The 27,573-nt window shown below is 44.1% G+C and overlaps 1 protein-coding gene across 2 annotated transcripts in view; it reads right to left on the bottom strand.

Annotated features, from left to right (window-relative positions):
* The window catches only part of INTS4 (integrator complex subunit 4), an 87,267-nt gene that overhangs the window by 20,423 nt on the left and 39,271 nt on the right, over positions 1–27,573 (bottom strand). For both annotated transcript variants that reach the window (XM_089656472.1, XM_089656473.1), the window contains exons 11-17: positions 24,176–24,381; positions 22,442–22,584; positions 18,696–18,811; positions 12,785–12,918; positions 9,951–10,108; positions 5,362–5,455; positions 1,702–1,782 (exon numbers count right to left, since the gene is read on the bottom strand). In XM_089656472.1, the coding sequence (XP_089512598.1) occupies positions 1,702–1,782; positions 5,362–5,455; positions 9,951–10,108; positions 12,785–12,918; positions 18,696–18,811; positions 22,442–22,584; positions 24,176–24,381 (932 nt within the window). The remainder of the gene's footprint in view (positions 1–1,701; positions 1,783–5,361; positions 5,456–9,950; positions 10,109–12,784; positions 12,919–18,695; positions 18,812–22,441; positions 22,585–24,175; positions 24,382–27,573) is intronic.

Here is a 27,573-nt window from a genome sequence, read left to right as displayed (position 1 = left end):
CCACTCTGGTCCAGTCATGTGATCTTCCCTGTGTCAGCCAGCTCCGGCTGCAGTGGAGAGGAGAGAGCACTCCGCCAACAGCTGTAATGCCTGGGAGCGGTGACATCACCCATAGACTTCAATGGCACAATCCGTTGTCAGCGATCCCTCCTCTCCCTCGAAGTCACGCTGGCTAACACGGGGATCCGGATCTAGTGCCAAGACCAGAGTATCTTGCAAATAAGTAAGTATATACATATTTCTTACACAGGTTAATTAGCATAGATGTTAGGCGGGGGGAGGGGAGTTTTAAGGCTAGTTAGGGGAAGCTAGAATTCCACTAAGTTAAAAAAAAAAAAAAAGTAAATAAAAACAGAAAAGTGCAGTTAGTAACATAAGAATTGAACCCTAGGCAAGATGGCAGTCGTAGGCCCTTGCATCCCTTCAGCTGACACTATTAAGGCCTCATTCACACTGGACATTTATAACATGGCTGTTAGAGGCATCCAGCATTTTTTTTGATCTGCCTCTAAATGCCCCTGCACGTTAGCCTTTGTGTCCCTGCCCACATGGGCGTTTAGAGGAAAGAAAAAACCCCACAGCTAGCGCGTCCAGGAGTAGCGACATTTTGACAGAAAAAACACTTGTCGTGTGTAAAGAAGAGTTTAACGCTTGAGTGTTTATTCATTTTAATGACCAGAATAAATTATTATTCTGGCCAATGAAATGAACACCCAAGAGCTTGTACGCATTTACAAGAGGTTTTTTTCTGCTGAAACGCTGCTGCCAGGAGTAAAGGAGTCTAGGAGAGTTAGCAAAGTGTCCAGTCTGCACAAGGCCTAAGGATTCACTAGGCCATTTGCATTGTCTGTATCGGGATGGCCCGTCCAATTAGACATAAAGGGGGTTATTTACTAAAACTTGAGAGTGCAAAAGCTCTGCATAGAAACCAACCGGCTTCCAGGTTTTATTTCCAAAGCTTAAAGTGGACCTTCACCCTCCCGAAGCAGTTTCCTCCTCTCCATCCGGCCTCCCCTCAGCAGCACTGATATCGGGTTCCTTTTTGATTTTTTTGGTAACTTACTTTTTTTCCCCTTGAAAGTCTCGAGCCCCCCCAACTTCCAGCATTTGCCTAGGTGGATGATATGGTGCACCCCGCTGCCTCCTGGGATGCATGACGTGCAATCTCATTCACCTTAGAGGGGGGAGACCCTAGCGGCGCCTGCAGATGTGACAGAAAACATGGCGACACTGCACCCGTGGGCGGCTCCTGAGAGGAAGATCCCAGCAGGTCAATGCTGGATCTGCTGGCTAGGTGGGCGAGTATCCAAACTCTCTGCAGACGCTACAACAGTAAAAGGTAAGCGGGGGGCGGAAAGGCTCAAATTTCTCCTTAACCACTTGACAACCGGGCTATAGCCAAATGGCAGCTACAGCGCGGTTGTCCAGTTCATGACGCCCTCCCAGAACACGCCCCCAGCGTGCCCACAGCTTGATCTCATGACAAGGTAAAAGGCCGATCACAGCGGCCTTTTACCACATGATCAGCTGTGTCCAATGACACCGCTGACTGCAAAGTAAATACAGTTGCCGGTTACTGCTTTGTTCCCGACAGTCAATGCACAGGTTTGCTTTAATACATACAGCAGTTTCCTTTTATACGAATATTTATTCACTGAACATCACACCTTTATCTGAATGAATAGGATTAGGAAAAGTCACCTGTTTTACAGCGGTCGCAGTCAGGGAATTCTGCTTCACATAGAGGGGAGCGGCCAGACTCCACAACTTCTCATTTAGTGCCTGAAAACAGCAAACACAAAGAAGCTAGAACAGGAAGACATCTATAAAAGTGACTTTTTTTTTGTTTACAAACGTTTTTTATTAAAGTATAGACTGCAAGAACAGCACCACGTCATGAGGTATAGCATACATCAAGAAAAAGGCACATAAGTAATAAACAGTATTATAAAACACAATCATAAAAAAATAAAAGTTCAAGTACATGAGTGAGGTAGGCAGTAAGATATACAGAACAACCACACAACCAACAGAGATTCAATACCAATCAATCTACAATAGTCCATCAGTCGAACAATAAACGCTGATGTGTTTTCCAACCATCCCATTTTCTGTTGAATATGTGCATCCTATCCAGCAATGTACTGTATTTTTTACTCCATAAGACGCACCTAGATTTTACGTAGGAAAACAGGAATAAAATATTCTAAACCAATGGACTGCAGCCATAGTACAGGAGATGACCAGAGACTGTGGACATAGTACAGGAGATGACCAGAGACTGCGGACACAGTACAGGAGATGACCAGAGACTGCGGACACAGTACAGGAGATGACCAGAGACTGCAGACATAGTACAGGAGATGACCAGAGACTGCGGACATAGTACAGGAGATGACCAGAGACTGCGGACATAGTACAGGAGATTATTATTATTACTTCGAGTTTATATAGCGCCAAAGGGTTTGCTCAGCGCTGTACAATAGAGGGGGGGACAATACATGGCACAGTACAACAACAACAAACAACGTACGAGGGGTAAGAGGGCCCTACTCTTTCGAGCTTACAATCTAGGAGGGAGGGGGTAAAGGTACAGTAGGAAGTGGCTGAGGGGAATGAGGGGTGGGAGGAAAGAGGGAGAATGGCCGTTAGGTGAGGGTGGGGTAGGCTTCCCTGAAGAGATGGGTTTTGAGGGAGCGCCTGAATGTGAAGAGGGAAGGAGACAGTCTGATGGATTGGGGCAGTGAGTTCCAGAGGATGGGGGAGGACTTGGAGAAGTCCTGCAGTCGTGCATGGGAGGAGGAGACCAGGGAGCAGGATAGAAGGAGGTCCTGTGAGGAGCGAAGGGTACGGGTAGGGCGGTACTTGGGGATCAGGTTGGTGAGGTAGTCAGGGGCAGTGTTATGAACGGCTTTGTAGGTCAGGGTTAAGAGTTTAAATTTGATGCATTGGGCAATCGGGAGCCAGTGGAGGGAGAGGCAGAGGGGGGTGGCAGAGGTGGAGCGGGTGGTGAGGTGGATGAGTCTAGCCGCTGAGTTCAGGATGGTCTGGAGCGGGGAGAGCCTGCACTTGGGTAGGCCGGTGAGAAGAGAATTGCAGTAGTCAAGGCGTGAGATGATGAGGGAGTGTACTAGAAGTTTGGTGGTGTCAGGGGTGAGGAAGGTACGTATCTTGGCAATGTTGCGGAGATGGAGCCTGCATGTGTTTGTAAGTGATTTGACATGCAGTTGGAAGGAGAGGTTCGAGTCAAGAATGACGCCAAGGACTTTGGCTTGCGGGGCGGGAGTGATAGTGGAGTTGTTGGTGATGATGAATAGGATGGGGGGGGGGGGGGTGTTGGCAGGGGGAGATGACCAGAGACCGCGGACACAGTGCAGGAGATGACCAGAGACCGCGGAGATAGTACAGGAGATGACCAGAGACCGCGGACACGGTGCATGAGATGACCAGAGACCGCGGACACGGTACATGAGATGACCAGAGACCGCAGACACGGTACAGGGGATGACCAGAGACCGCGGACACGGTACAGGGAATGACCAGAGACTGCGGACATAGTACAGGAGATGACCAGAGACTGCAGCACAGATGACCAGAGACTGCAGCACAGATGACCAGAGACTGCAGCACAGATGACCAGAGACTGCAGCACAGATGACCAGAGACTGCAGCACAGATGACCAGAGACTGCAGCACAGATGACCAGAGACTGCAGCACAGATGACCAGAGACTGCAGCACAGATGACCAGAGACTGAAGCACAGATGACCAGAGACTGAAGCACAGATGACCAGAGACTGAAGCACAGATGACCAGAGACTGAAGCACAGATGACCAGAGACTGAAGCACAGATGACCAGAGACTGAAGCACAGATGACCAGAGACTGCGGACAAAACACAGATGACCAGAGACTGCGGACAAAACACAGATGACCAGAGACTGCGGACAAAGCACAGATGACCAGAGACTGCGGACAAAGCACAGATGACCAGAGACTGCGGACAAAGCACAGATGACCAGAGACTGCGGACAAAGCACAGATGACCAGAGACTGCGGACCTTTGGGGAGCGGGTACCCGAATTTCACAGGTACTAGCTCCCACTCCCGCTGAGTTGTCCAACCCCCTCCCTCCCCGTAGTCTTCTGGGACACGTGACAGGTCCCAGAAAATTACAGGGTCATTCAAAAAGCGCAGTGCATCTCACACATGTGCAGTGGGCACCCGGCTGTGAAGCCACAAGCTGTCACAGCCGGGTGCCCACACTAAAGATGCCGGCACCGGGGAGAGAAGACTGAGGACACCACTGGCCAAGGAATAGGTAGGACCGCTGGCAGTCTGCAGAGAAGAGCAAAGCAGCCGGACTGGTATTCTAACACAGGGGGAATACCGGGCCGGCCGCTCCATATTTGCTCCATAAGAAGCACAGACATTTTCCCCCAGTTTTGGGGGGAAAAAAAGTGTGTCTTATGGAGCCAAAAATACGGCATATTGAATACGTTCCATGAGCATTACCATATTGACTCTCCGCAAAACAGAAGCTAAAGGTACCACCAGTGACTTCCAATGGAGGGCAATGGCCCATAAGATAGAGACACAGATAGTGTGAATCAGCCTCATTACATTGGTTTGGGTCCCCAAAATGGGAGCACCCAGTAAAGTCACCAAGGCAGATGTCACCTCAGAAACTTTACGGCAGTTCATGGAAAGACCAGGACAAGCCCAAAACATATGCACAAGGGTACCAGCAAGGCCACAACCCCGAAAACAGAGGTGCGACGTTCCTGGAAACATGATATGTAGTCTAGAGGGGGTATAATACCAACGGGTTAAAACTTTAAGGGCCGCCTCCCGGACCGAGAGAGATCTACAGCCCCTACGTATATTATCCACCATGGTCTCCCAGTCCGCAATCAATCTCCCATTTCTGTCTATATATAGGGGGGGGTAAGGGAAAGATAGCATTCAAAAAGGAGCGATTTAAATCTAAAATAAAACCCTAACACCTGGGAGAGTCACAGCCGATACGTTCACAATAAGTGACGAAGGTGTCAATCCAAAATGCGAGCTAAAAAAAGTGTCTTATTTGCCGATAGCGATAATGTTCACGGAGCGGGATATCAAAAAGCTGTCGTAACATATCGAAGGAGATATAAGTCCCGCCTCTCTGAAAATCTGATAATCTAATCTAGTATAGCCACTAGAGATGGCTGGCCCCTATATTCATCTACATAGTGTCCATACCAACTGTAAACAACAACCATACCCACACGTTTAAGTCCAGGGTCCTGCATCCTCTAAGGAATGCTGGAAGGAATACAAATTCCTGTACATAAACACCCACCAGTATAAGACACAAACCTTTATGAGAAGCAAGTGACAGCGCAGGTAGGTGGCCGAGAAATCTGCCTTGCCAGCCAGGTCAGACTGCAGCTCGCCAATCCGCTGGAGATCCCTGTGGGGTAAAAAAAAAAGACAAAAAAATAAATAAATTGGATACCTGTAGTACACACAAGAGCAGTCTTCTACTTTACCATTAACCACAAGCCTACCGGGCACTTCTACCCCCTTCCTGCCCAGGCCAATTTCCAGCTTTCAGCGCTGTCGCACTTTGAATAATTGCACGGTCATGCAACACTGGACCCATATGAAATTTTTATCATTTTTTTGTGACAGATAGAGCTTTATTTTGGTGGTATTTAATCACCTCTGGGTTTTTTTTTTATTTTTCTTAAAACCAAAAACCACTGAAAATTGTGAAAAAAACACAAAAAAAAACACCACGTTTTTTCTTAGTTTTTGTTATAAAATTTTGTAAATAAGTGATTTTTCTCCTTCACTGATGTGCGCTAATGAGGCTGCAGTGATGGGCACTGATAGGCTGCACTGATGGACACTAATAGGTGGCACTGATGGGCATTGACAGGCATCACTGATGGGCACTGAAAGGCAGCACTCATATGGCACTGATAAGCGGCACTGATAGGCGGAACTGTTAGGCGGCACTGACTGGCACTGATGCACACTGATAGGCAGCACTGACTGGCATTGATAGGTGACACTGATGGGTGACACTGAAAGGCAGCTCAGATGGGCACTGATATGTGGCACTGATGGGCACTGGCAGGTGGCATGGATGAGCACTGAGAGCTGGCACTGATGGACACTGACAGGTTGCACTGCTGGGGCTACACAGATCATCAGGGCACACTGGTCATCAGTGCCCTGATGATCAGTGTACATGTCCTCTCCGAGGAATGCCTATTACAGGCTCTCCTCTGTCAGCGTGACAGCTCGTGAGGAGAGAAACCGATAACCGACATTTCCCTGTTTACATGTGATCAGCTGTGATTGGACACAGCTGATCACACGACTGAGCCGAAATCTTCGGCTCTTTCCGTGGATCGATGATCCGCTGTGTCCCCACTGCCGATCGCAGCGCTGCGTTCTCCGGAAGCTGCGCATGCGCGGTTAGAATGGGAGGACATCATATGGCATCCTCCCAGAACGAGAGAACCGCCTTGTGTCCGTCATATTACTATATGGCGGGCGGGAGGTGGTTAAAGTGATAGTAAACTCTATAGTTAAACTTGTACCTACAGGTAAGCTTTCAATAAGGTGCAAGGAATATCTCCTAAATGTATACCGTTTAGTAGATATGCACAATTTTAGCAGCCGGTGGCATCCCCAGTGCATGTACATTGGACTTTACATTGAAGGCAAACCAAGCAAGCCTTCAATTCACATTGCTGTGCTGTGAACGTGACTCCTGTGCACATGCGCAGAAGTGACGTCATTGTGGGTCGGCCATTTAAATGGCCAAGGCGTGTGAACCTGGAAGGAAGACCGGGTGAACATGGAAGCCTGGGCAGCAGTGACAGCTGAGGGCTTCGTTTGCCATAATGTGCTAGTATGAAGTGCATACTAGCACGTTATGGCAAAAGCCTTCAGGGCAGGGGTGGACTGACCATTCGGACACTCGGGCACTGCCCGAGGGCCCGGGGTCAGTAGGGGGCACCATGAGATGCCCCTGGTACCTTTCATAGGCTTTTTGGGAGTGGTTTGAGTGTGGGCGAGGACACAGGGGCCCCAAGATCCCCTATTGTCCGGGGGTCCCATGAGTTGTCAGTCCACCCCTGCTTCAGGGGCCCTTTTTTGTGCTTTGTTTCTTTTTAACACCTTCCCGCCTGGCCTATAGCAGATTGACAGCTGGGTGGGACGCTACTCCTTCTGAGTGGACGTCATATGATGTCCTGTCAGAAGGTGCTGCTCACATGGCTATGCAGCAGCAAGATCTGTCACCGGCTGTATCCAGGGGACACAGCCGATGACAGATCACTACACCGGCATGCTGTCAGTGTCATGTCAATCACAGCAGACAATTATACAAAATGGATGGCTTCAACACTGAGTACAATAGTGTTGTTAGCAGTGATTGGTCAGGGCCAATCACAGCCCATCTGCATCATGTGATGAGCTTTGCTCAAGCACAGCTAATCACAAACCTAATAAAAGATATAATAATAATAAAAAAAAACAACAAAAAAAAAAAAAACACAGCTAATCACAACAAAATACTGAATAAGCCGGCTGTAGTCCCGCAATAAGTCGCTGATCGCTGTCATTACTAGTATAAAAAAAATAAATAAAAATTCCAGTATATATACCGCCATTTGTAGACAATAGAACTTTCATGCAAACCAATTAATTTACATGTACTGGGACTTTTTTTTTTTTTTTTTAGCAGACATGTAGCAGAATATATTTTTGCCTAAATTTATGAAGAAATTTTTTTAATTCTTTTCACTAGATATGCTTTGTTTTAAAGCAAAAAGTCAACAATATTGTTTTTTTTTCTTTAAAATTGTCAGTCTTCTTTTGTTTATAGCGCAAAAAAAAAAAAAAAAAACAGAGGTGATCAAATACCACCGAAACTCTGTGGGGGGGAAAAAAAAAAAGACATAAATTTAATTTATGTACAGCGTTGCATGACCGCAAAATTCTCAGTTAAAGTAACGCAGTGCCGTATTGAAAAAAATAGCCTGGTCAGGAAGGGGGGTAAATCCTCTGGGGGGCAAGTGGTTAACCAAGTCAGCAAAGACTTTCATTGTGAGAAGGAGTAGCTAAGCCCAATAATCAGAAGAGTCTGTATGTAATGAGTAAACATGGCCGCCCCTGTGTACATATAAATAAAAAATTACACATGGAACCTTAGATCCCCAAGGCCAGTTTCACTTTCAGTTTAAATTGCCTAAATGCATTTCAGGGGCATCAAAAGAAAATAATGTGCAAAGTCTTAGGCCCCATTCACATCTAGCAAATTGGGATCGTGGGTGGATTCTGGCTGTGATTCCAAATCGCAGCACGCATGTTTGCATGCCATTCATTTGTAATGACACCAAAAGGCTGCACGGTTTTGCTGCGATTGTCACACCATTTATAGTGCGGCAAACCACATTGCATGAAGCTTGCAGCCCAAAAGAAGCTCCTGCTCCTTTCTGGGTGACAAGATTTAAGTGAGGAAGTTTGTTTGTGACTGCTGCACTACAAATTACAGCAAAAATCGCACCGCGTTTTGGTGTCGTTAAAAATGAATGCATGCTGTGTTTTGCCAGCATTGCAGTGCAATTTGGATTAATGGGCAGAATCGTGGTGATTCCACCTGCGATCCCAAATCGCTAGATGTGAGCCGGGCCTTATTGTTTGTTTTCTTTAATCACTTCAAGTCCGGACACTTTTACCCCCTTCCTGTCCAGGCCAAGTTTCAGCGCTATCACACTTTGAATGACAATTGTGCGGTCATACATAACTGTACCCATATGGATTTTTTAGCATTTTTTGAGACAGATAAAACTTTTATTTTGGTGGTATTTATTCACCACTGGGAGTTTTATTTTTTTTTTTGCTATATAAATAAAAAAGTCCAAAAATTTTGAAAAAAAAAGTGTTTTTCTTATAAAATTTTTCAAATAAATATTTCTTCATAAATCTTGGCCAAAATGTATTCAGTTATCTTTTTAGTACAAAAAAAAAAAAAAACAACCCAAATTAGTTTATAACCAAAAATTATAATTTAAAACTTTTTTTTACATTTTTTATATTAATATTTATTTTTTTACATACGGTCACCCTAGCAGTACAGTGGTGACACTGTACTACTTGTGGGGGGTAATGAAGGTTTTTTTTTTTTTTTTTTACACTGATTGCTTTTACACCCATAAAGGCTGTAAAAGCAATAATTTCTCATTCTCTCTGGCTGCATTCTTGCAGCCATTGAGAAGTACTGTGTGAGCTGTGATTGGTCACAGCTTGTCACATGGTACAAAGCTGTTGTGAATAGCCTTGTACCATGTGACCTCTGTGATCATTCACAGCTTTCACACGTAGTAAGCAATGATGTCAGAAATGACATCTTGCTTACTACTCTGCATGTGATCACCGACTGGCCAATCATTGATCACATGATCGGGACCTCGCACAGAGGTTCCGTACAACGATTGGTGTTCTACTGTGTCCAGGGAGCGCGCACAAGCAGGGGGAGGGGAGGGAGTTTATAAACAGCCACCTGCCCCTGCACTGCCACCGTCAGGCCGTTTATATACAACAGCCGGACGGGAAGTGGTTAAAGATCGGCCACAGCTTGAATAAAAAGCCTGCTCAAGCCAGCATGCTGTATAGAAGGACCCTTGCTCTCTGTGGGTAAGCAGCAATCTCTTTGCAGAGCTCCAACAAAACTCCTGCTACGTCAAAGACAGAGCACTCCACATCCACATAAATCTGCCCGCATATGGACCCAACATGGGTCTGGTTTCAGGCTGGAGGACAAACCCAAATAGACACAGAAATCACAAAAGTGACATTTTTTCCATTCTGCTGCAATTGTTCAGGGGATCTGTTCACAGATAGAAGAGATGTTTGGAGAGAAGTGAGGTGAAAGATGCACCATTTACCGGATAGTATATTCCAAAAGCTCCTGTGACCCCTGGGTCCCCAGATTCTGTAAGTTATGAACACGTTCCAAGCTGTTTTGTAGAAACTGCTGAGATGGATCCTCAGGGGTGGAGCCAGGTTCTACATCTGGAATCCAAGACCACTTCACTCCTGGTAGCTAAAACAAAGAAATTTATACAAATGAAATGAAGCCAACCCAATCAAAGACATCATAAACCTTCTTTGTCATTGCACCTCAGAAGCACAGCTCTGCAGACAGAAGTCAAGTTACACTGGGACTTAGACATCCCAGGCAGATGGGGGGCCACAAGTCAAGGAGACACAGTCATCACTTCTAAGATGCTTGCTTTATTACTGCTTTGAAAAAGATAAGTATTGTACTCCATTTGCCCCTCCATTGAATCAACTTTTGCCATGTTGCCACATTGTGCTACGCTCACGCGGCCACGGAGAGTTTGCAGTATTCAGAGGCAGCTGAATGTCACGTCTGGACACAGTAATATTCTGTGCTATGGCTGTATGCAAACTGGCCGATTAGCTGCGGCCAAAACTCAGCAGAAGAGTCGACCCTGGACGGGGTGTGCAGGGTTGGTCGGAGGATCTCTTTACACGTAGCCTCTCAGATGAGTGGTTAGATGCAAACAGTGGTGGTGCTGCCCATTGATTTGCAGAGTAAATGACAGCAGTCACTTGTCATACACAGATTGCAAAAGCAGTGTTTAGTACCACCGCCAACAATCTACGGATCCTCTCCAGCAGCCACCCGTGTGTGGCCATGTGAATGTAGCCTTAGAGGTGCCACTAGAATCTTTCCAATCCAACATTTCCAGGTGTGTGAGGATCTTTTTTTTTCTTGCTGCTGGCTGTACACATGTGGCAGTACAGAGCTGGGCTTTTCTGTCACATGTGCAGCTTGCCTATAGTTCATCTTTAAAGTGTTACTAAACCCAGGACCCTCCATTCTCTATATCTGGTCTCCCAGGACCCCACATTCGCTATATCTGGTCTCCCAGGACCCCACATTCGCTATATCTGGTCTCCCAGGACCCCGCATTCACTATATCTGGTCTCCTCGGACCCTGCATTCGCTATATCTGGTCTCCCTGGACCCTGCATTCACTATATCTGATCTCCCAGGATCCTGCATTCACTATATCTGGTCTCCCAGGACCCCGCATTCACTATATCTGGTCTCCTCGGACCCCGCATTCACTATATCTGGTCTCCCCGGACCTTGCATTCACTATATCTGGTCTCCCAGGACCCCGCATTCACTATATCTGATCTCCCACAGTACACAGAACACAGGAATGCAATTATTTTAGTAAATATAAACTGCTAAATACCTTTTCTCATCAGTAGTATATAGCAGTCTTGTGATTTCCGCCAGTGTCCAGCAGAGCACTGGTTACAGCTTGTAGGAGGAGTTTTCATTTGTAGGAGGGGTTTTCCTGTAGAAGGATACAGGACCTCTGACCTCTGTCTGGAGAGTGCTGATTGGCCCTCTGCTGATGCACTCTCCCAAGAAAAAAAAAACTCTAGCAATACACAGCAAATTGAGCATGTGCAGCTTGCCCCCAAGCCTATGTTCTATCAGGAGATATTGAGGAGACACTGGAAGAAGGGGAGGATCAAACATCCTTTTTACACAATGCAGAGGATTAACCCCTAAGGTTTCACAGTGAGTATACCAAGCATGCTTTGTTGCATATACGGACAGACTTTACTGTTGTGGGTTTAGTAACACTTTAAGTATGTTACCTGAGGAGGTCCGAAAATTCTTTTAATTTAAAAAATTAAATATTAAAAATTGTATAAATGAATACAAGGCTTCCTCTAATTAGCCCAGGTGGAAAGGTGAATAAAAAGAAGCTGGGGTGCCCTCAGGTGAAGGGTCACTCCCAATATATCCACTAGTGCTACGTCCTAATTTTGACTAGTCAGAAGAAACAGAAATGCTACAAATGGACTTTATAGGCACAAAGACTAGGTACACATATAAATAAAATCAATACGGTTTTATTTGACATTATGTCACATATAGACCATAGCAGGGGTGGACTGACTATTGGGGAACTCGGGCACTGCCCGAGGACCCGGGGTCAGTAAGGGGCCCCATGAGATGTCCCTGGTACCTTTCATAGGCTTTTTTGGGTGTGGTTTGAGTGTGGGTGAGGATACAGGGGCCCCATGATCCCCTATTGCCCGGGGGCCCCATGAGTTGTCAGTCCGCCCCTAGACCATAGTATTAAAAACCTATTTGGTAGTATCCCCGCAACAAATGTCCCAGAGCCCACCATGTACAGAAGGAGCACAACCAGTGATGAGGCATGGAAAAAACCACCAGGATGAGCCTATGGGGTAGGGGGGGTGAGGGACATTCTGGCGCTGGAGAATTGGCCTCTTCTCCAGCACCAGAAGGGACATTCATTGTGGGGATATTACCAAATAGGTTTTTAATACTATGGTCTATACGTGACTTAATGTCAAAGCAATATTGATTTTATTTATACGTTTACCTAGTCTTCATGCCTATAAAGTCCATTTATAGTATTTCCGAGGTGGAAAGATGGATGATCTCACAATTTTCACCCCAGCCAATCAGAGAAAGCCTTGTATTCATTGATAAAAGTACAAGGCTTACCCTGAATAGCTGCATCATTCTGGTAGAAATGACTGCTATTACAAGGCAATAGGAAAACACAAATACTGCAAGCAGGAGCCCCAAATAGCCAGATCTACACTCCAGGCCACAGGTACCAGGGCTTTATAGTCTAGGGCCAGCTATGGCAGATCCTGATGACTAGAAAAGTGATGTGATAAAATGACTTACGTTCAATGCAGGGACCAGGTGCGACAGGCTGTCCCGCAGGTAGGCGTAGTGGCGGAAAAGGTGGCCAGAAAACAGGGCTGGCATGGTGGGGCAGGTTTTTGCAGCATTAAATATCAAAACCAAAAGAGCTATATCTGGTGAGAAGAGTTAAAGGCTTAAAAAAAAAAAATATTGTGCATTATTTAAAATATTTATTACAGGTACTTCCAGTGCATTCAGAAAGTATTCAGACCCCCTTCAATTTTTTCGATTTCAATTATGTAGCAGCCTGATATTACTGCTGTTTAAATTCATTTTTTTCTCATTAATCTACACTCAAACACCCCATATTGACAAAGTGAAAACGGAATTTTACAAATGTCTGTGAATTTATTAAAAATAAAAAACTGAAAACTCATATTGGACAAAGTATTCAGACCCTTTACAACAACACTTGAAATGGTAGCTCAGATTCCTCCAGTTTATCTTGATCGTTGCAGAGATGTTTCTATTCCTTGATCAGCGTCCACCTGCATTAACCTCCCCAGCGGTCTGATTATGTCCATATTTCTGTGCTCAAAGCGGTACTTTTTTTTTGCATGGAAATATGTAGTTTTTTTTATTGCAGGCCTGTAATTTTTGGGAATAACTCACTGAAATCTGTCCGAACAAGAGTCTAGTAAACATCCCGGGTATGTTACAAATTGAAACACGAAATCATAAATTATAATTTAATAAATAAACATATAAAATAATATAATAATACATTTAATTAAATAATATAATCAAACCAAAAACACTGAAATTTGAAATATAGCGCCAAGTTCACACATCGCTGAGCAAAGTCGTAGAATCGTTTTCAGTGTCTGATGACCAATTTCCCCCACGAATCATTATCACTCAATTCTGCAAGTGGTTCTAATTTACTATCGCTGTTCTCTAGCCGGTCTAAAACCGCTTTTGACCTAAAGGGATGCTTTTTGGGCGCCATGAACGTTTCTCAGTTTCCAGGCAGAAAGAACAGTAAAAATGCAGGCAGGGCGCAGGACAAAGCACTCGGGACAAAATGTATGTGAAATGGTTTGATACAGGAATGTTATACTATGTGATTTTAGTGTATTTAGTGAATGTCACTTTTACAACTTTCAAATTTCCCGCCAATTCCGGCCCCCATATGTCGCAGGGAACAGAACCCAGAAGATGGGTTTCGGCATCGGCCGGAGGACATTGCAGGGGACACTGCAGGGGGGACATTGCAGAAGCGAAGGACAAGGTAACTACAGAAGAGATCCCAGAGCAGTTCTGTAGGGTATTCCCGAGTGTAGCTCAGGGTTACCGCGTGTGCTGGTGAAACTTTACCCTGAGCTACACTCGGGAATACCGCCAGGTTAAATTAAATTAGAATTGATTCGGAAAGGCTCACACCTATAAAATGGCCTCACAGCTGGCAACGCATACTGTATCAGAGCAAAAGCCATGAGGTCAAAAGTCACTGCCTGCAGAGCTTAGATTTGGGGAAGGGTACATAAAAAAAAAAAAATAATAATAATTCTGATGCAATGAAGGTTCCCAAGACCACAGTGGCCTCCATTATTCTCAAATGTGCAGTTTGGCACAACCAGGACTCTTCCAAGAGCTGGTCACCCGGCCATAATCAGTAATCTGGAGAGAAGGGCCTTTGCCAGGGTGACTAGCAGGTTCTTGGTCAGCACTCTTACAAAGGCCCTTCTCCCCAGATTGTGGAGTTTGGCCGGGGCGACCAGCTCTTGGAAGAGTCCTGGTTGTGCCATACTTCTTCCATTTGAAAATGGAGGCCACTGTGATCTTGGGAACCTTCATTGCATTAGAAAATATTTTTGTAGCCTTCCCTAGATCTGTGTCTTGCAATAATCCTGTCTCTGAGCTCTGCAGGCAGTACCCTTGACCTCATGGCTTTTGCCCTGATTCAGTATGCTTTGTCAGCTGTGAGGCCTTTTATAGGGAGGTGTGTACCTTTCTAAATCATGTCCAATCAGTTTCATTTACCATAAGTGGACTCCACCAAGGTGCACAAACATCTCAGCAACAATCAAAAGAACATGGGGGCACCTGAGCTAAAATTTCAAGTTTTGTTGCAAAAGGTCTGAATACTTTATCCAATATGACATTTGAGTTTTTAATTTTTAATAATTTCACAGACATTTATAAAATTCCGTTTACACTTATGGGGTATTGAGTGTAGATAAATGAGGAAGAAAAAAAATGTAAACTGTAGTATCCTAGATTGTAAGCTCGAAAGAGCAGGGCCCTCAATCCCCTCATGTTTTGCATTGTATTGTTGTTGTTCTGTCACATGTTCTGTCCCCCTTTGTAATGTACAGCGCTGAGCGAACTATTGGTGCTTTATAAATACTGTATAATAATAATAATAATCAGGCCGCAACATTAAAAAATTGAGAGAAATTAAGGGGGTCTGAATACTTTCTGAATGCGCTGTATACGGTTCTTACTTTCACACATACTAGAGCCACTTTACCTACCATATATGTAAAGGGTAAGGTAAGTGAGCGCAAACAGACAAAGCGAGCAGCTAACATACAGGGTAATCCTCAATACCTTGAACGTGAAATAAATAAAAATGGGGTATGTAGCGCTACAAAATAAATATCAAAGAGGGTGTCACCATAAAAAGTAACAATAATGGACATAAATTGTTCATATGGTGTATCTGGAGGGCAGATGGATATGATCCTGTGATGTTCCAGATCCAACTCAGTAGGATAGAAAAAAAATAGCGCAGTTATGCGCTTACCACAAATACGTACAATATGGGCATTGTATGTAAATCCTCAGCAACAGGTCATCATGGTCTGGTCAGCAGCATGAGCAGCATCTGGTCACATCAGGACATCAGGGTCTGGTCAGCAGCGTGAGCAGTATCTGGTCACCATAGCGGGCATTCAGGGATGGTGGTGCACACCTTTTATAGGGGTCCCCTCAGACTCACCCGTAGGTCCAACGTTGTCCCGGCACCAACTGGTTCCTTATTCCAGATCACCACCTTGCAAAGCTCATTATAAACGAGCCAGGAGGCAAGAAGGTATCAATGGTGAAATACGTTTATTCAAAGTAAAATAAGCAAACAGAAGGAAGGAACTCACATCAGCATAAAGGGATACATCCACGTCTCATGGGTTCCCTGGTGGCTAGTGGTTCCATCAGCATAAAAAACACTCATCCAGGTCTGATTTAAATGTCCCTGGTGGCTAGTGGTATCATCAGCAGAAATTGTATATCAAGATTCCCCAGGGATGAAAGCAGCCACCCAGGTCTAATAACAAGACTCCCCTGGTGGTTAGTGTTTCCCTGGTGGTATAGGCGTCAATTGGGTGGATCCCCTAACATGTTTCGAGCAAATGCTCGTTTTCAAAGGCATTTGCTTGAAACATGTTAGGGGATCCACCCAATTGACGCCTATACCACCAGGGAAACACTAACCACCAGGGGAGTCTTGTTATTAGACCTGGGTGGCTGCTTTCATCCCTGGGGAATCTTGATATACAATTTCTGCTGATGATACCACTAGCCACCAGGGACATTTAAATCAGACCTGGATGAGTGTTTTTTATGCTGATGGAACCACTAGCCACCAGGGAACCCATGAGACGTGGATGTATCCCTTTATGCTGATGTGAGTTCCTTCCTTCTGTTTGCTTATTTTACTTTGAATAAACGTATTTCACCATTGATACCTTCTTGCCTCCTGGCTCGTTTATAATGAGCTTTGCAAGGTGGTGATCTGGAATAAGGAACCAGTTGGTGCCGGGACAACGTTGGACCTACGGGTGAGTCTGAGGGGACCCCTATAAAAGGTGTGCACCACCATCCCTGAATGCCCGCTATGGTGACCAGATACTGCTCACGCTGCTGACCAGACCCTGATGTCCTGATGTGACCAGATGCTGCTCATGCTGCTGACCAGACCATGATGACCTGTTGCTGAGGATTTACATACAATGCCCATATTGTATGTATTTGTGGTAAGCGCATAACCGCACTATTTTTTTCTATCCTAATGAGTTGGATCTGGAACGTCACAGGATCATATCCATCTGCCCTCCAGATACACCATATGAACAATTTATGTCCATTATTGTTACTTTTTATGGTGATACCCTCTTTGTCTGATATTTTGTAGCGCTACATACCCCATTTTTATTTATTTCACTTTACCTACCAGCATGTCTGTGAAATGTAGAAGAAAACTGGGGTACCCGGAGGAAACCCACGCAGGCACAGGGAGAACATGCAGATTCCATGCAGGTAGTGTCGTGGTTGGGATTCAAACCAAGGACCCTAGCGCTGCTAAGCAGAAGTGCTAACCACTTAGCCACTGTGCTGCCCAAAACACAGCCTTTCAAAACAATGACGAACTACATTATTGACACCAGAGGATCATAAGTAAATTTCCAAAAGTTACGAAACTTCCAGAGTATACATTCCAGCACTGGATTATTAAAAAGAAACCTGTCCTGAGGGAAACCTTGGACCTTTGACTACTAATGTCCCCTGCTGAAAGTGCTATCTACACTGCTATCATGCTATCCCTCTGGTTTCAAATGTCACTGACTGTAACAGACCCCAGACACCCACGACTGGGTATCTCCATCAAGAAGCTGCTTCTCAGGCTCTGGAACACGTTACCAGTGAATCTGGCTATTGTTACCCCAAGATCCGGACAACACCAGATTTGAAGTAAACCAGAAGCAGACTACTTTATTTGAGCACAGATGCAAAATATATACACTCAGGGGACAATCCCCCCTCCCTGCATAATGACAAAGGGAGGGGCAATCTACATTTAGTAACAAGAGACATACAGGTATTCAAACTTCACACCAGTAGACAGTCCCATCAGGAGGGAGGGCTGCTGGAGACACCCCCCCACTAAACTAATACACATAAACACATACATCCCATAATAGTTTGCTCCCAAGCAAGACAAACAATAGAACAATGGGATGCAGCCACATAACATTAAACAATCAACAACCCCCCACCCCATCTATCTCCCAAACATGTCTACACAGTCTGAGACAAAGCCCACACAATATTAGGACATATCACCCTGTACCCCTAACAAGCACAGGGTGATTTACACAAAGGAGGACTATGGGGAGCTGAGACAGGGGTCTCCCCACCTCTCCAAAGTGAGCTGGGTTCCATGGGCCCCCAAACCAAAGTGACTCCCGTCACACTGACCTGAAACAATTATGAATATAAGGACTTCTGACTTACCTTTGACTCAATTCTGTGTTAGTGACTCCGAAATTACTTAAAGCGGAGTTCCACCCAAAAGTGGAAGCTCTGTCTATCTGCATCCTCCTCAATCTCTGCTGCCACATTTGGCACATTATGGGGGAAGGGGGAGAGAGGAGAGGGGATCTGGTTTTGACAGGTACCCGCTCCCACTTCCGGCTCACTTCACCAGGGTGAACTGGGCTGGAAGTTGGCCCTCCACCCCCTCCTTCCTCCCCTCGCAGCCCTCTAGGACACTTCACAGGTCCCAGAAGACTGCGGCCCATTCCCAAAGCGCAGAACGCTTTGCGCTTGCACAGTAGATCAGCTGTGAAGCCTCAAGGCTTCACTGACGGTTTCCCGTAGTCAAGATGAATGCTCTAGCACCCGATAGCCAACTAAAATATCGGCTCAGAGTGAGGACACCGCTGGATCCCTGAGCAGGTAACTGCCCTAATGTTAAAAGTCAGCAGCTAAAGTGCTTATTTTTCTTGGGGGGGAGGGTGGAACTCCGCTTTAAGGTAATGGGTACCAATACAACCCAGACAAGTAACAAGCTCAGTAGTGGCAACCACCATTCTTCCCACAGGCTTACAATACTCAGCACTCCTGTTTGGTCAATGTAGCACAGAAAATATACATAGAAACTGGATACAGGATGGATTGTCCATATCAGGCTCTGGCACATCAAAGAAAGGGTGGGTACCCAGGAGATCAGGGACCAGCGACAGGACCAGCGTGGGGTGTCTGCTGCCCAGGAACTTCAAACATCTGCAGAACGGGAAATGCAAACAGCAACAGTAACTTTTTATGTACCCAAGTGTACAGTACACACATGAAAACTGCAACAAGTTCTACTGTCCCTGCTGGCGAAATTTATTCCCCGCTTCCTCTCTTGACAATGGCCGCTGGAACAGGAGGCAAAAGACCAACTACCAATTTGAATATCTGCCCCAGATACAATTGCCAAAGATTTCCTCTACTTTGTCCCATTTCTATCACAAGACTGAAAAATAAGATGCTTATTCTAACTCCAGAAATTCAGCTCGTAGAATTATCTAATTTACAGTTAAAGTGGAGCTCCACCCAAAAAGGGAAATTCTACTTTAAGGACTGCTCCCTTGCTCCCCATTAAGGATTGACACCTTTGGGGGGGGGAGCAGGTACCCAAATTTGACAGGTACCCATTCCCACTTCCGGTCCAATCGCCTAGGGGATCGGAAATGGAAGGTATCCTCCCTCCCTGTAGGTGTCCTCCCTCCTCCCTTCCTGTAGTCTATTGGGACACGTGACAGGTCCTAGAAGACTACAGGACCATTCATGAAGCGGAGCGCTACTCGTGCATGCGCAGTGGGCACCCGGTTGTGAAGCCGCAAGCTGTCACAGCCGGGTGCCCACACTGAAGATGCCGGCCTCCTGGAATACAGGATGGCCGGTGAAACGGGCTTAAGGGACATACCACGGGACTGAGGGACAGGTAAGTGGCTGTTTAAAAGTCAGCAGCTACAGTTTTTGTAGCTGCTGACTTATTTTTTGGAAGGGTGAGTGGAACTCCGCTTTAACATTTTTTTCTGAGTTTTGGGAGCATAAACATGGCTATAGTTCTGGTGCTCCGATGATACACCCTCTGGTCTCAGTTCCTGAGGCTGCAGAGTTGCCTGCAGCTTCTATGCCCGCACCTTCCCTCCTCCTTCTCACTCATGGGGCACTTTGTATTATGTGAACACGCCATCTCTCCTCCCAGACCCCAGAAGTGTAGTGATAATTGCACTCCTGGAGTTCTGTAAAGCTGTCAATTATAAATTAAAAAGGTAAATCAATGAGGTGGCATGCACCTCTTTGGACTTAAAGTGGAGTTCCACTCACGCTGTCAAAAAATAAAAGTCAGTAGCTACAAAAACTGTAGCTGATGACTTTTAAAAAACAGCCACTTACATGTCCCTCGGTGGGTTCCTCCTGCAGCCTGCTTCACCAGCCGTCCTGTATTCAAGGAGGCCGGCATCTTCACTGTGGGCACCCAGCTGTGACAGCTTGCGGCTTCACAGCCGGGTACCCACTGCGCATGAGCGAGTAGCACTGCACCTCATGAATGGTCCTGTAGTCTTCTGGGACCTGTCACATGTCCCAAAAGACTACAGGGAGGGAGGGAGGACTTCCACTTCAGGTACCTGTCAAATCCGGGTACCCACCCCCCAAAGGTGCCAATCCTTAATGGGGAGCGAGGGAGCAGTCCTTAAAGTGGAACTTCCCCTTTTGGGTGGAGCTCCACTTTAACTAATTGAATGCCAGCCATTTTACAAAGTGGCTGAATACCTAAAGTGCGGTTTTAACCATTTCAATACCGGGCAATTTTACCCCCTTCCTGCCCAGGCCAGTTTTCACATTTCAGCGCTCTCACACTTTGAATGACAATTGCGCGGTCATACAACATTGTACCCAAACTAAAATGTTATCATTTTCTTCACACAACTAGAGCTTTCTTTTGGTGGTATTTAATCACCGCTGGGGTTTTTATTTTTTGCTAAATTAACAAAAAAAGACCAAAACTTTTGAAAAAATAAAACAAAAACACGTTTTTCTTTGTTTCTGTTATAAAAGTTTACAAATAAATAATTGTTCTTCATAAATTTAGGCCGAGATGTATTCTGCTACATGTCTTTGGTGAAAATAACCCAAATTAGGATGTATTATTTAGTTTGTAGGAAAGTTATAGAGTTCACAAACTATGGTATAGATCAAAAAATTGATCAATCCTGAAGTACTGACAGCCAATCTAATTTCTTGAGGTCCAAGAAAGTCAGAATAGTACAGATATCCCCCAAATGTCAGAACAGTACAGATATCCCCCAAATGTCAGGACAGTACAGATATCCCCCAAATGTCAGGACAGTACAGATATCCCCCAAATGTCAGGACAGTACAGATATCCCCCAAATGTCAAAAAAGAACAGATATCCCCCAAATGTCAGAACAGTACAGATATCCCCCAAATGTCAGGACAGTACAGATATCCCCCAAATGTCAGAACAGTACAGATATCCCCCAAATGTCAGGACAGTACAGATATCCCCCAAATGTCAGGACAGTACAGATATCCTCCAAATGTCAGAACAGTACAGATATCCCCCAAATGTCAGAACAGTGCAGATATCCCCCAAATGACCCCTTTTTGCAAAGTAGACAGTCCGACGTACTTCATAAGAGGCATGGCGAGTTTTTTGAAGTTGTATTTTTTTTGTCATAATTTTTCGGAAAATGAAAAAATTAAAAAAATTATTTTCACTATTTTTTTTTTACATATTGTCACCAGTGCAGTACAGCGTCATCATATAACTGGCATGGCGGTGATCAGGGACACTGACTGGTGACAGTATGAAAAAAAAATATATATATTTTTTATTACATTTTGTTTTTATTTTTTTTAAGATTTGTTTTTTCATATTTTACTATGACCAAAGTAGTACAATGTTACCATAGTAACATTGTACTACTTTGGGGAAGTGATCAGTATTTATTTTACACAAATTTGCTTATAGCAAAGAATTACTTTGCTATAAGCAAGCATTTACCTGAATGACATCGATTCATTCAGGTTTTGTTTTGTTTTTTTTTTGTGCTTAGCTGTGATTTGGCCACAGCTAATCACATGATATCTGCATGTGACCTGCTGTGACCATTCACAGCTAGGCACTAGTATACAATGGATGGCATGAATGAAGCCATCCATTGTATACAACTGTCATGTGACCTGCTGTGATTGGTCACAGCAGGTCACATGGTACCGGCAACGGGGGCCGGTACTCAGATCTGTCATCGGCCGTGTCCGAGGTACGCGGCCGGTGACAGATCGCGCTGCTGTGCGGCTCTGCAATCGCGCGAACTCCACATGTGCGGGAGGACGCCAAATGGCGTATACCCCGTAAATCTGCAGCACTTTTGCGGCCGCCAAACGGCTATAGGCCGGGCGGCTAATGGTTAAAATAGAACCATAGGTAAATCATTAAAAACACTATTACAGTAATGCAATTCAATTCTTGTGTTATTTTCTGTGTATGTGACAAACCAAAAATAGTGTCAGTACTAACTCGCTAAAAAGTGATTCGATCCTAAATGGTCATCACTTTATTCAAATAAAGTGACTGCTATTTTGCACTCCCCCCAAATATCCTGTGGTCACTTTGCATCCACTGGAGTTGTTTTTAGAACAACTGTACATCGTGACGTGACGTCTAATAATGTCACATGATGAAGATCGACATGGGAGGAACTCTCCCCTCTTCCTATTACCTCCATAATCCAGCCCTGCACACAACAATATTCCCATTAAATGTACATCCCTGTAATCAGTTGTGGATGTAGAAAAAAAAAAAAAGGGAGTTGAGCCTATTGTACGATAGTTACTTCCAGATGGAGTCGCGGTCAGTGGGGTATCTGGACAGGTTCTTGAGAAGCTCCCCCAGGGTCATGTTAACACATTCTTTAGTTGACACATTGGTGCAGCACAGTAGTTCATGCAAAGCCTCTCGAATGTCACGGGAAGAGTCCTACAAGACAGAGGAAAGCATGGCGGATCCGTCAGTGTTTATCTTTACCCTTCATGCACATATACCATTTGCATATATATTTTTTCTTTCCAAAATTGCATTAAATACTCCTAAAAAATATTCCACATGCTCACACACGGTCAAGGGTGCATCCCAACAGTTGCCTCTCTTCTCCCCAATGGTTTAATTATTTAAGAAAAAAAATAAAAGGATAAAGAAACAACTGCTCAAGCAATGCAAATACATATACAGTGGGTAAAGAAAAGAATCACCCCCTTTAAAATAATCACATTGTGAAATGAAGACAGAAACATTTTTTGTTTTATCCAGCTCCCTGGACCATAACATCGCTCTAAACTGGATGAAAGAGCCAGGAGCAAACTGGTCAGAGAGGCTACCAAGAGGCCTACAGCAACTCTGAAGCAGTTGTAGGAATTGATGACAAAGAGTGGTCATTATATACATGTGACAACAATATCACAAATTCTCCACAAATGTGGCTTGTATGGGAGAGTTGCAAGAAAAAAGTCGCTCCTCAAGAAAGGCCACATGCAGTCATCACTGAGCTTTGCCAAAACGCACCTTGAAGATTCTGAAAAAGGTGTTCTGGTCAGATGAGGCAAAAATTGAATGATTTGGCCTCAACACTAAACAATATGTCTGGTGGAAATCCAATCCATCTCACCATCCAAATACCACCATTACTACAATAAAGCATGGAGGTGGGAATATCTTGTTTTGTGGGGAGTAGTTCTCTGCAGCAAGGACTGGATCACTTGTCAGGATAAAAGGAAAAATAGATGGGGCAAAATACAATCACATTTTTGAGAAAAATCTGTCGCCCTCTGCCAGAAAGTTGCCAAAGGGAAGAATGTTTACCTTCCAACATGACAATGGCCCAAAACACAGCGCAACAATGAGCCCACAGTGGTTGGAGGAGAAAAAGGTGAATGTCCTTGTATGGCCTAGTCAGAGCCCAGACTTAAACCCCATTGAAAATCTGTGGAATGACTTGAAGACTGCAGTCCACAAACAGTCACCATCACACTGAACTTGAGCAGTTCTGCAAAGAAGAGCGGGCAAATATTGCAAAGTCTAGATGTGCAAAGTTAGTAGAGACATCCCAACAGACTGAAGGCTGGAATTAAAGCATAAGGTGGTTCAACAAAACACGGTGGGGATCCTTTTTCCAACTCAGTGATTCTGTTTTTGAATTTCCTGTGGACATGACTGTCATTCTGCCTGAAGAGAACTGGAAGCATTGAACAGAGAAGGAAGCAAGCACCAGCAATGGAGGGTGGAGAAAGGAAGTAAAACGTTGAATTATTTTTTTTAATATTTAACACAAGGTGGGGACAGGTGGAAACTGAAAAAAAAATTAAGCTGGTGTTCCACCTTAACATCTTTTTGTATATATTGAATATATATTAAAAAAAAAGTGTATTTACTTTAACAGACCAAGAGGATACAAATTAGTAGGGTTCAAATACACATTAAGTTCCAGCATGACACACCAGCCTGAAAGAGCATGTTGGGAGTTGTATTTCTTCATTATCTGGATCACTGATGTCAGCCCCCCCTAATTTCTTACCTCCAGTACAGCCAGGATTGTGTCCAGCTGGTCCTCCCGCAGGGTAATGTTTTCAGAAATCTTACGCATGGTGTGGATGGATTGCAGTCTTACTTCTTCTATCTCGTCATTGAACATGTCCACCAGAAAGTCCAGACATTTCTCTGCAAATGGTGGAGAAGAACGAGCCAGCAGACACAAGGACTCCACCGCAGCGATCCTCACCTCTGCAGAGACAGCGTAAGACAAATTGTCTACAATTATAGACTCAAATGCAATTGTGTGTCTTAATGTAATTACACTACTTCATGACAGAATTGGACTGGTGGCACCACATCCCAATTATAACTCAGGAATAGATACCTGTTTAGTAGTGATGTACCAATGTACTGGCCACGGAAAATTATCGGCAAAAAAATGGGGTTGTGCCGACAGAAAAAGAAAACGCCAATAATGGCGGAAAAGATTAGCTTACTTCACGCATATTACGGCCAGTGCCATGCTGTATAAAATAATGTAAAACTTTCAAGAAGAGTTATTTTACATTACTGGATAGTATGTCTAAAAACTCATATTAATTTAACTCATATTATTTAAAAAGTCGAATACATATATACAGTGTGTAATAAATATATATACACATATATATATATATATATATATATATATATATACACATACATATATACATACACATACATATATACACATACATATATATACATACACACATACATACACATATATATACAGTCATGGCCGAAATTGTTGGCACCCTTGATATTTCTCCAGGAAATCATGTATTTCTCACGAAACGTATTGCATTAACACATGTTTTGCTATACACATGTTTATTCCCTTTGTGTGTATTGGGACAAAACAAAAAAAGGGAGGAAAGAAAGCAAATTCGACATAATGTCACACAAACCTCCAAAAATGGGCTGGACAAAAGTATTGGCACCCTTTCACAACTGCGGATAAATAAGAATGTTACAAGCATGTGATGCTCCTGTAAACTCACCTGGGGCAAGTAACAGGTGTGGGCAATATAGAAATCACACCTGAAAGCAGATAAAAAGGAGAGACGTTCACTTAACCTTTGCATTGTGTGTCTGTCTGTGCCACACTAAGCATGGACAACAGAAAGAGGAGACGAGAACTGTCTGAGGACCTGAGAACCAAAATTGTGGCAAAATATCAACAATCTCAAGGTTACAAGTCCATCTCCAGAGAACTAGATTTGCCTTTGTCCACAGTGCGCAACATTATCAAGAAGTTTGCAACCCATGGCACTGTAGCTAATCTCCCTGGTCGTGGACGGATGAGGAAAATTGATGAAAGATTGCAACGCAGAATAGTCCGGATGGTGGATAAGCAGCCCCAAACATGTTCCAAAGACATTCAAGCTGTCCTGCAGGCTCAGGGAGCATCAGTGTCAGCGCGAACTATCCGTCGACATTTAAATGAAATGAAACGCTATGGCAGGAGACCCAGGAGGACCCCACTGCTGACACAGAGACATAAAAAAGCAAGACTACAGTTTGCCAAAATGTACTTGAGTAAGCCAAAAGCCTTCTGGGAAAACGTCTTGTGGACAGATGAGACCAAGATAGAGCTTTTCGGTAAAGCACATCATTCTACTGTTTACCGAAAACGGAATGAGGCCTACAAAGAACAAAACACAGTACCTACGGTAAAATATGGTGGAGGTTCAATGATGTTTTGGGGTTGTTTTGCTGCCTCTGGCACTGGGTGCCTTGACTGTGTGCAAGGCATCATGAAATCTGAGGATTACCAAAGGATTTTGGGTCGCACTGTAGGGCCCAGTGTCAGAAAGCTGGGTTTGCGTCCAAGATCCTGGGTCTTCCAGCAGGACAATGACCCCAAACATACGTCAAAAAGCACTCAGAAATGGATGGCAAAGAAGCGCTGGAGAGTTCTGAAGTGGCCAGCAATGAGCCCAGATCTAAATCCCATTGAACACCTGTGGAGAGATCTTAAAATTGCTGTTGGGAAAAGGTGTCCTTCCAATAAGAGAGACCTGGAGCTGTTTGCAAAGGAAGAGTGGTCCAAAATTCCGGGTGAGAGGTGTCAGAAGCTTATTGATGGTTATAGGAAGCGACTGATTTCAGTTATGTTTTCCAAAGGGTGTGCAACCAAATATTAAGTTAAGGGTGCCAATACTTTTGTCCAGCCCATTTTTGGGGTTTTGTGTGACATTATGTCATATTTGCTTTTCTGCCTCTGTTTTATATTTGTTCCAATACATACAAAGGGAATAAACATGTGTATAGCAAAACATGTGTTAATGCAATACCTTTTTTGTGTGAAATACTTGATTTTCAGGAAAAATATCAAGGGTGCCAACAATTTCGGCCATGACTGTATATATATATATATATACACACACACACACACACACACACACACACACATATATACACATACATACACACACACACATTATTATTACACAGGATTTATATCGCGCCAGCAGTTTGCTCAGCACTTTACAATATAAAGGGAGACAATACAGTAACAGTACAGTTCAATACAAGAAGGATAGGAGGGCCCTGATCCTTGGAGCTTACAATCTAATATATATATATATATATATATATATATATATATATATATACATACACACACACACACACACACACATACACATACATACATACACAAACACACATATACACACACACACACACACATGTATATACACACACACACACACATATACAGTTAGGTTCATATATATTTGGACACAGGCACAATTTTAGTTTTTTTTTTCAGGTATTTACCAAAACATATTCAAGCTATAGTTATATAATGGATATGGGCTGAAAGAGCACACTCTCACGTTTAATTTGAGGGTATGTACAGTTGGGTTCAAAATAATAGCAGTCAGACATCACTAACCGGATCAATCACTGTTTTTGGTAGAAATGATATTTCTACATGGCAAATAATTTACTAGCAGGTGTAGTGAGTAATAGAAATCCAACAGACCCAACAGTCATGACATGCATGCTGCTGATTCTGTGTCATTGAATCACTCATTGAAAGGGGCATGTTCAAAATAATAGCAGTGTGGAGTTCTATTATTGAGGTCATTCATTCTGTGAAAAACAGGTGGCAATTATTGCCCTTATTTAAGGAAGGAAGGCAGCAAATGTTGTACATGCTGGTTACAGTGCATTTCTCTCTGAAATTCTGAGGAAAATGGGTCGTTCCACACATTGTTCAGAAAAACAGCTTACCTTGATTAAATAGTTGATTGGAGAGGGGAAAACATATAAAAAAGTGCAGAAAATGATCGGCTGCTCAGCTAAAATGATCACAAATGCTTTAAAATGGCAACCAAAACCTGAAAGACGTGGAAGAAAGAGAAAAACTACCATTGGAATGGATAGAAG

Source organism: Staurois parvus, unplaced genomic scaffold, assembly GCF_062004578.1.
Source record: "Staurois parvus isolate SC_StPar_1 unplaced genomic scaffold, SC_StPar_1.0 ptg000909l, whole genome shotgun sequence".
NCBI classification, from domain to species: Eukaryota; Metazoa; Chordata; class Amphibia; order Anura; family Ranidae; genus Staurois; species Staurois parvus.
Note: the sequence above shows the minus strand (reverse complement) of the source record. Positions and strands in the feature narration are given on the sequence as shown.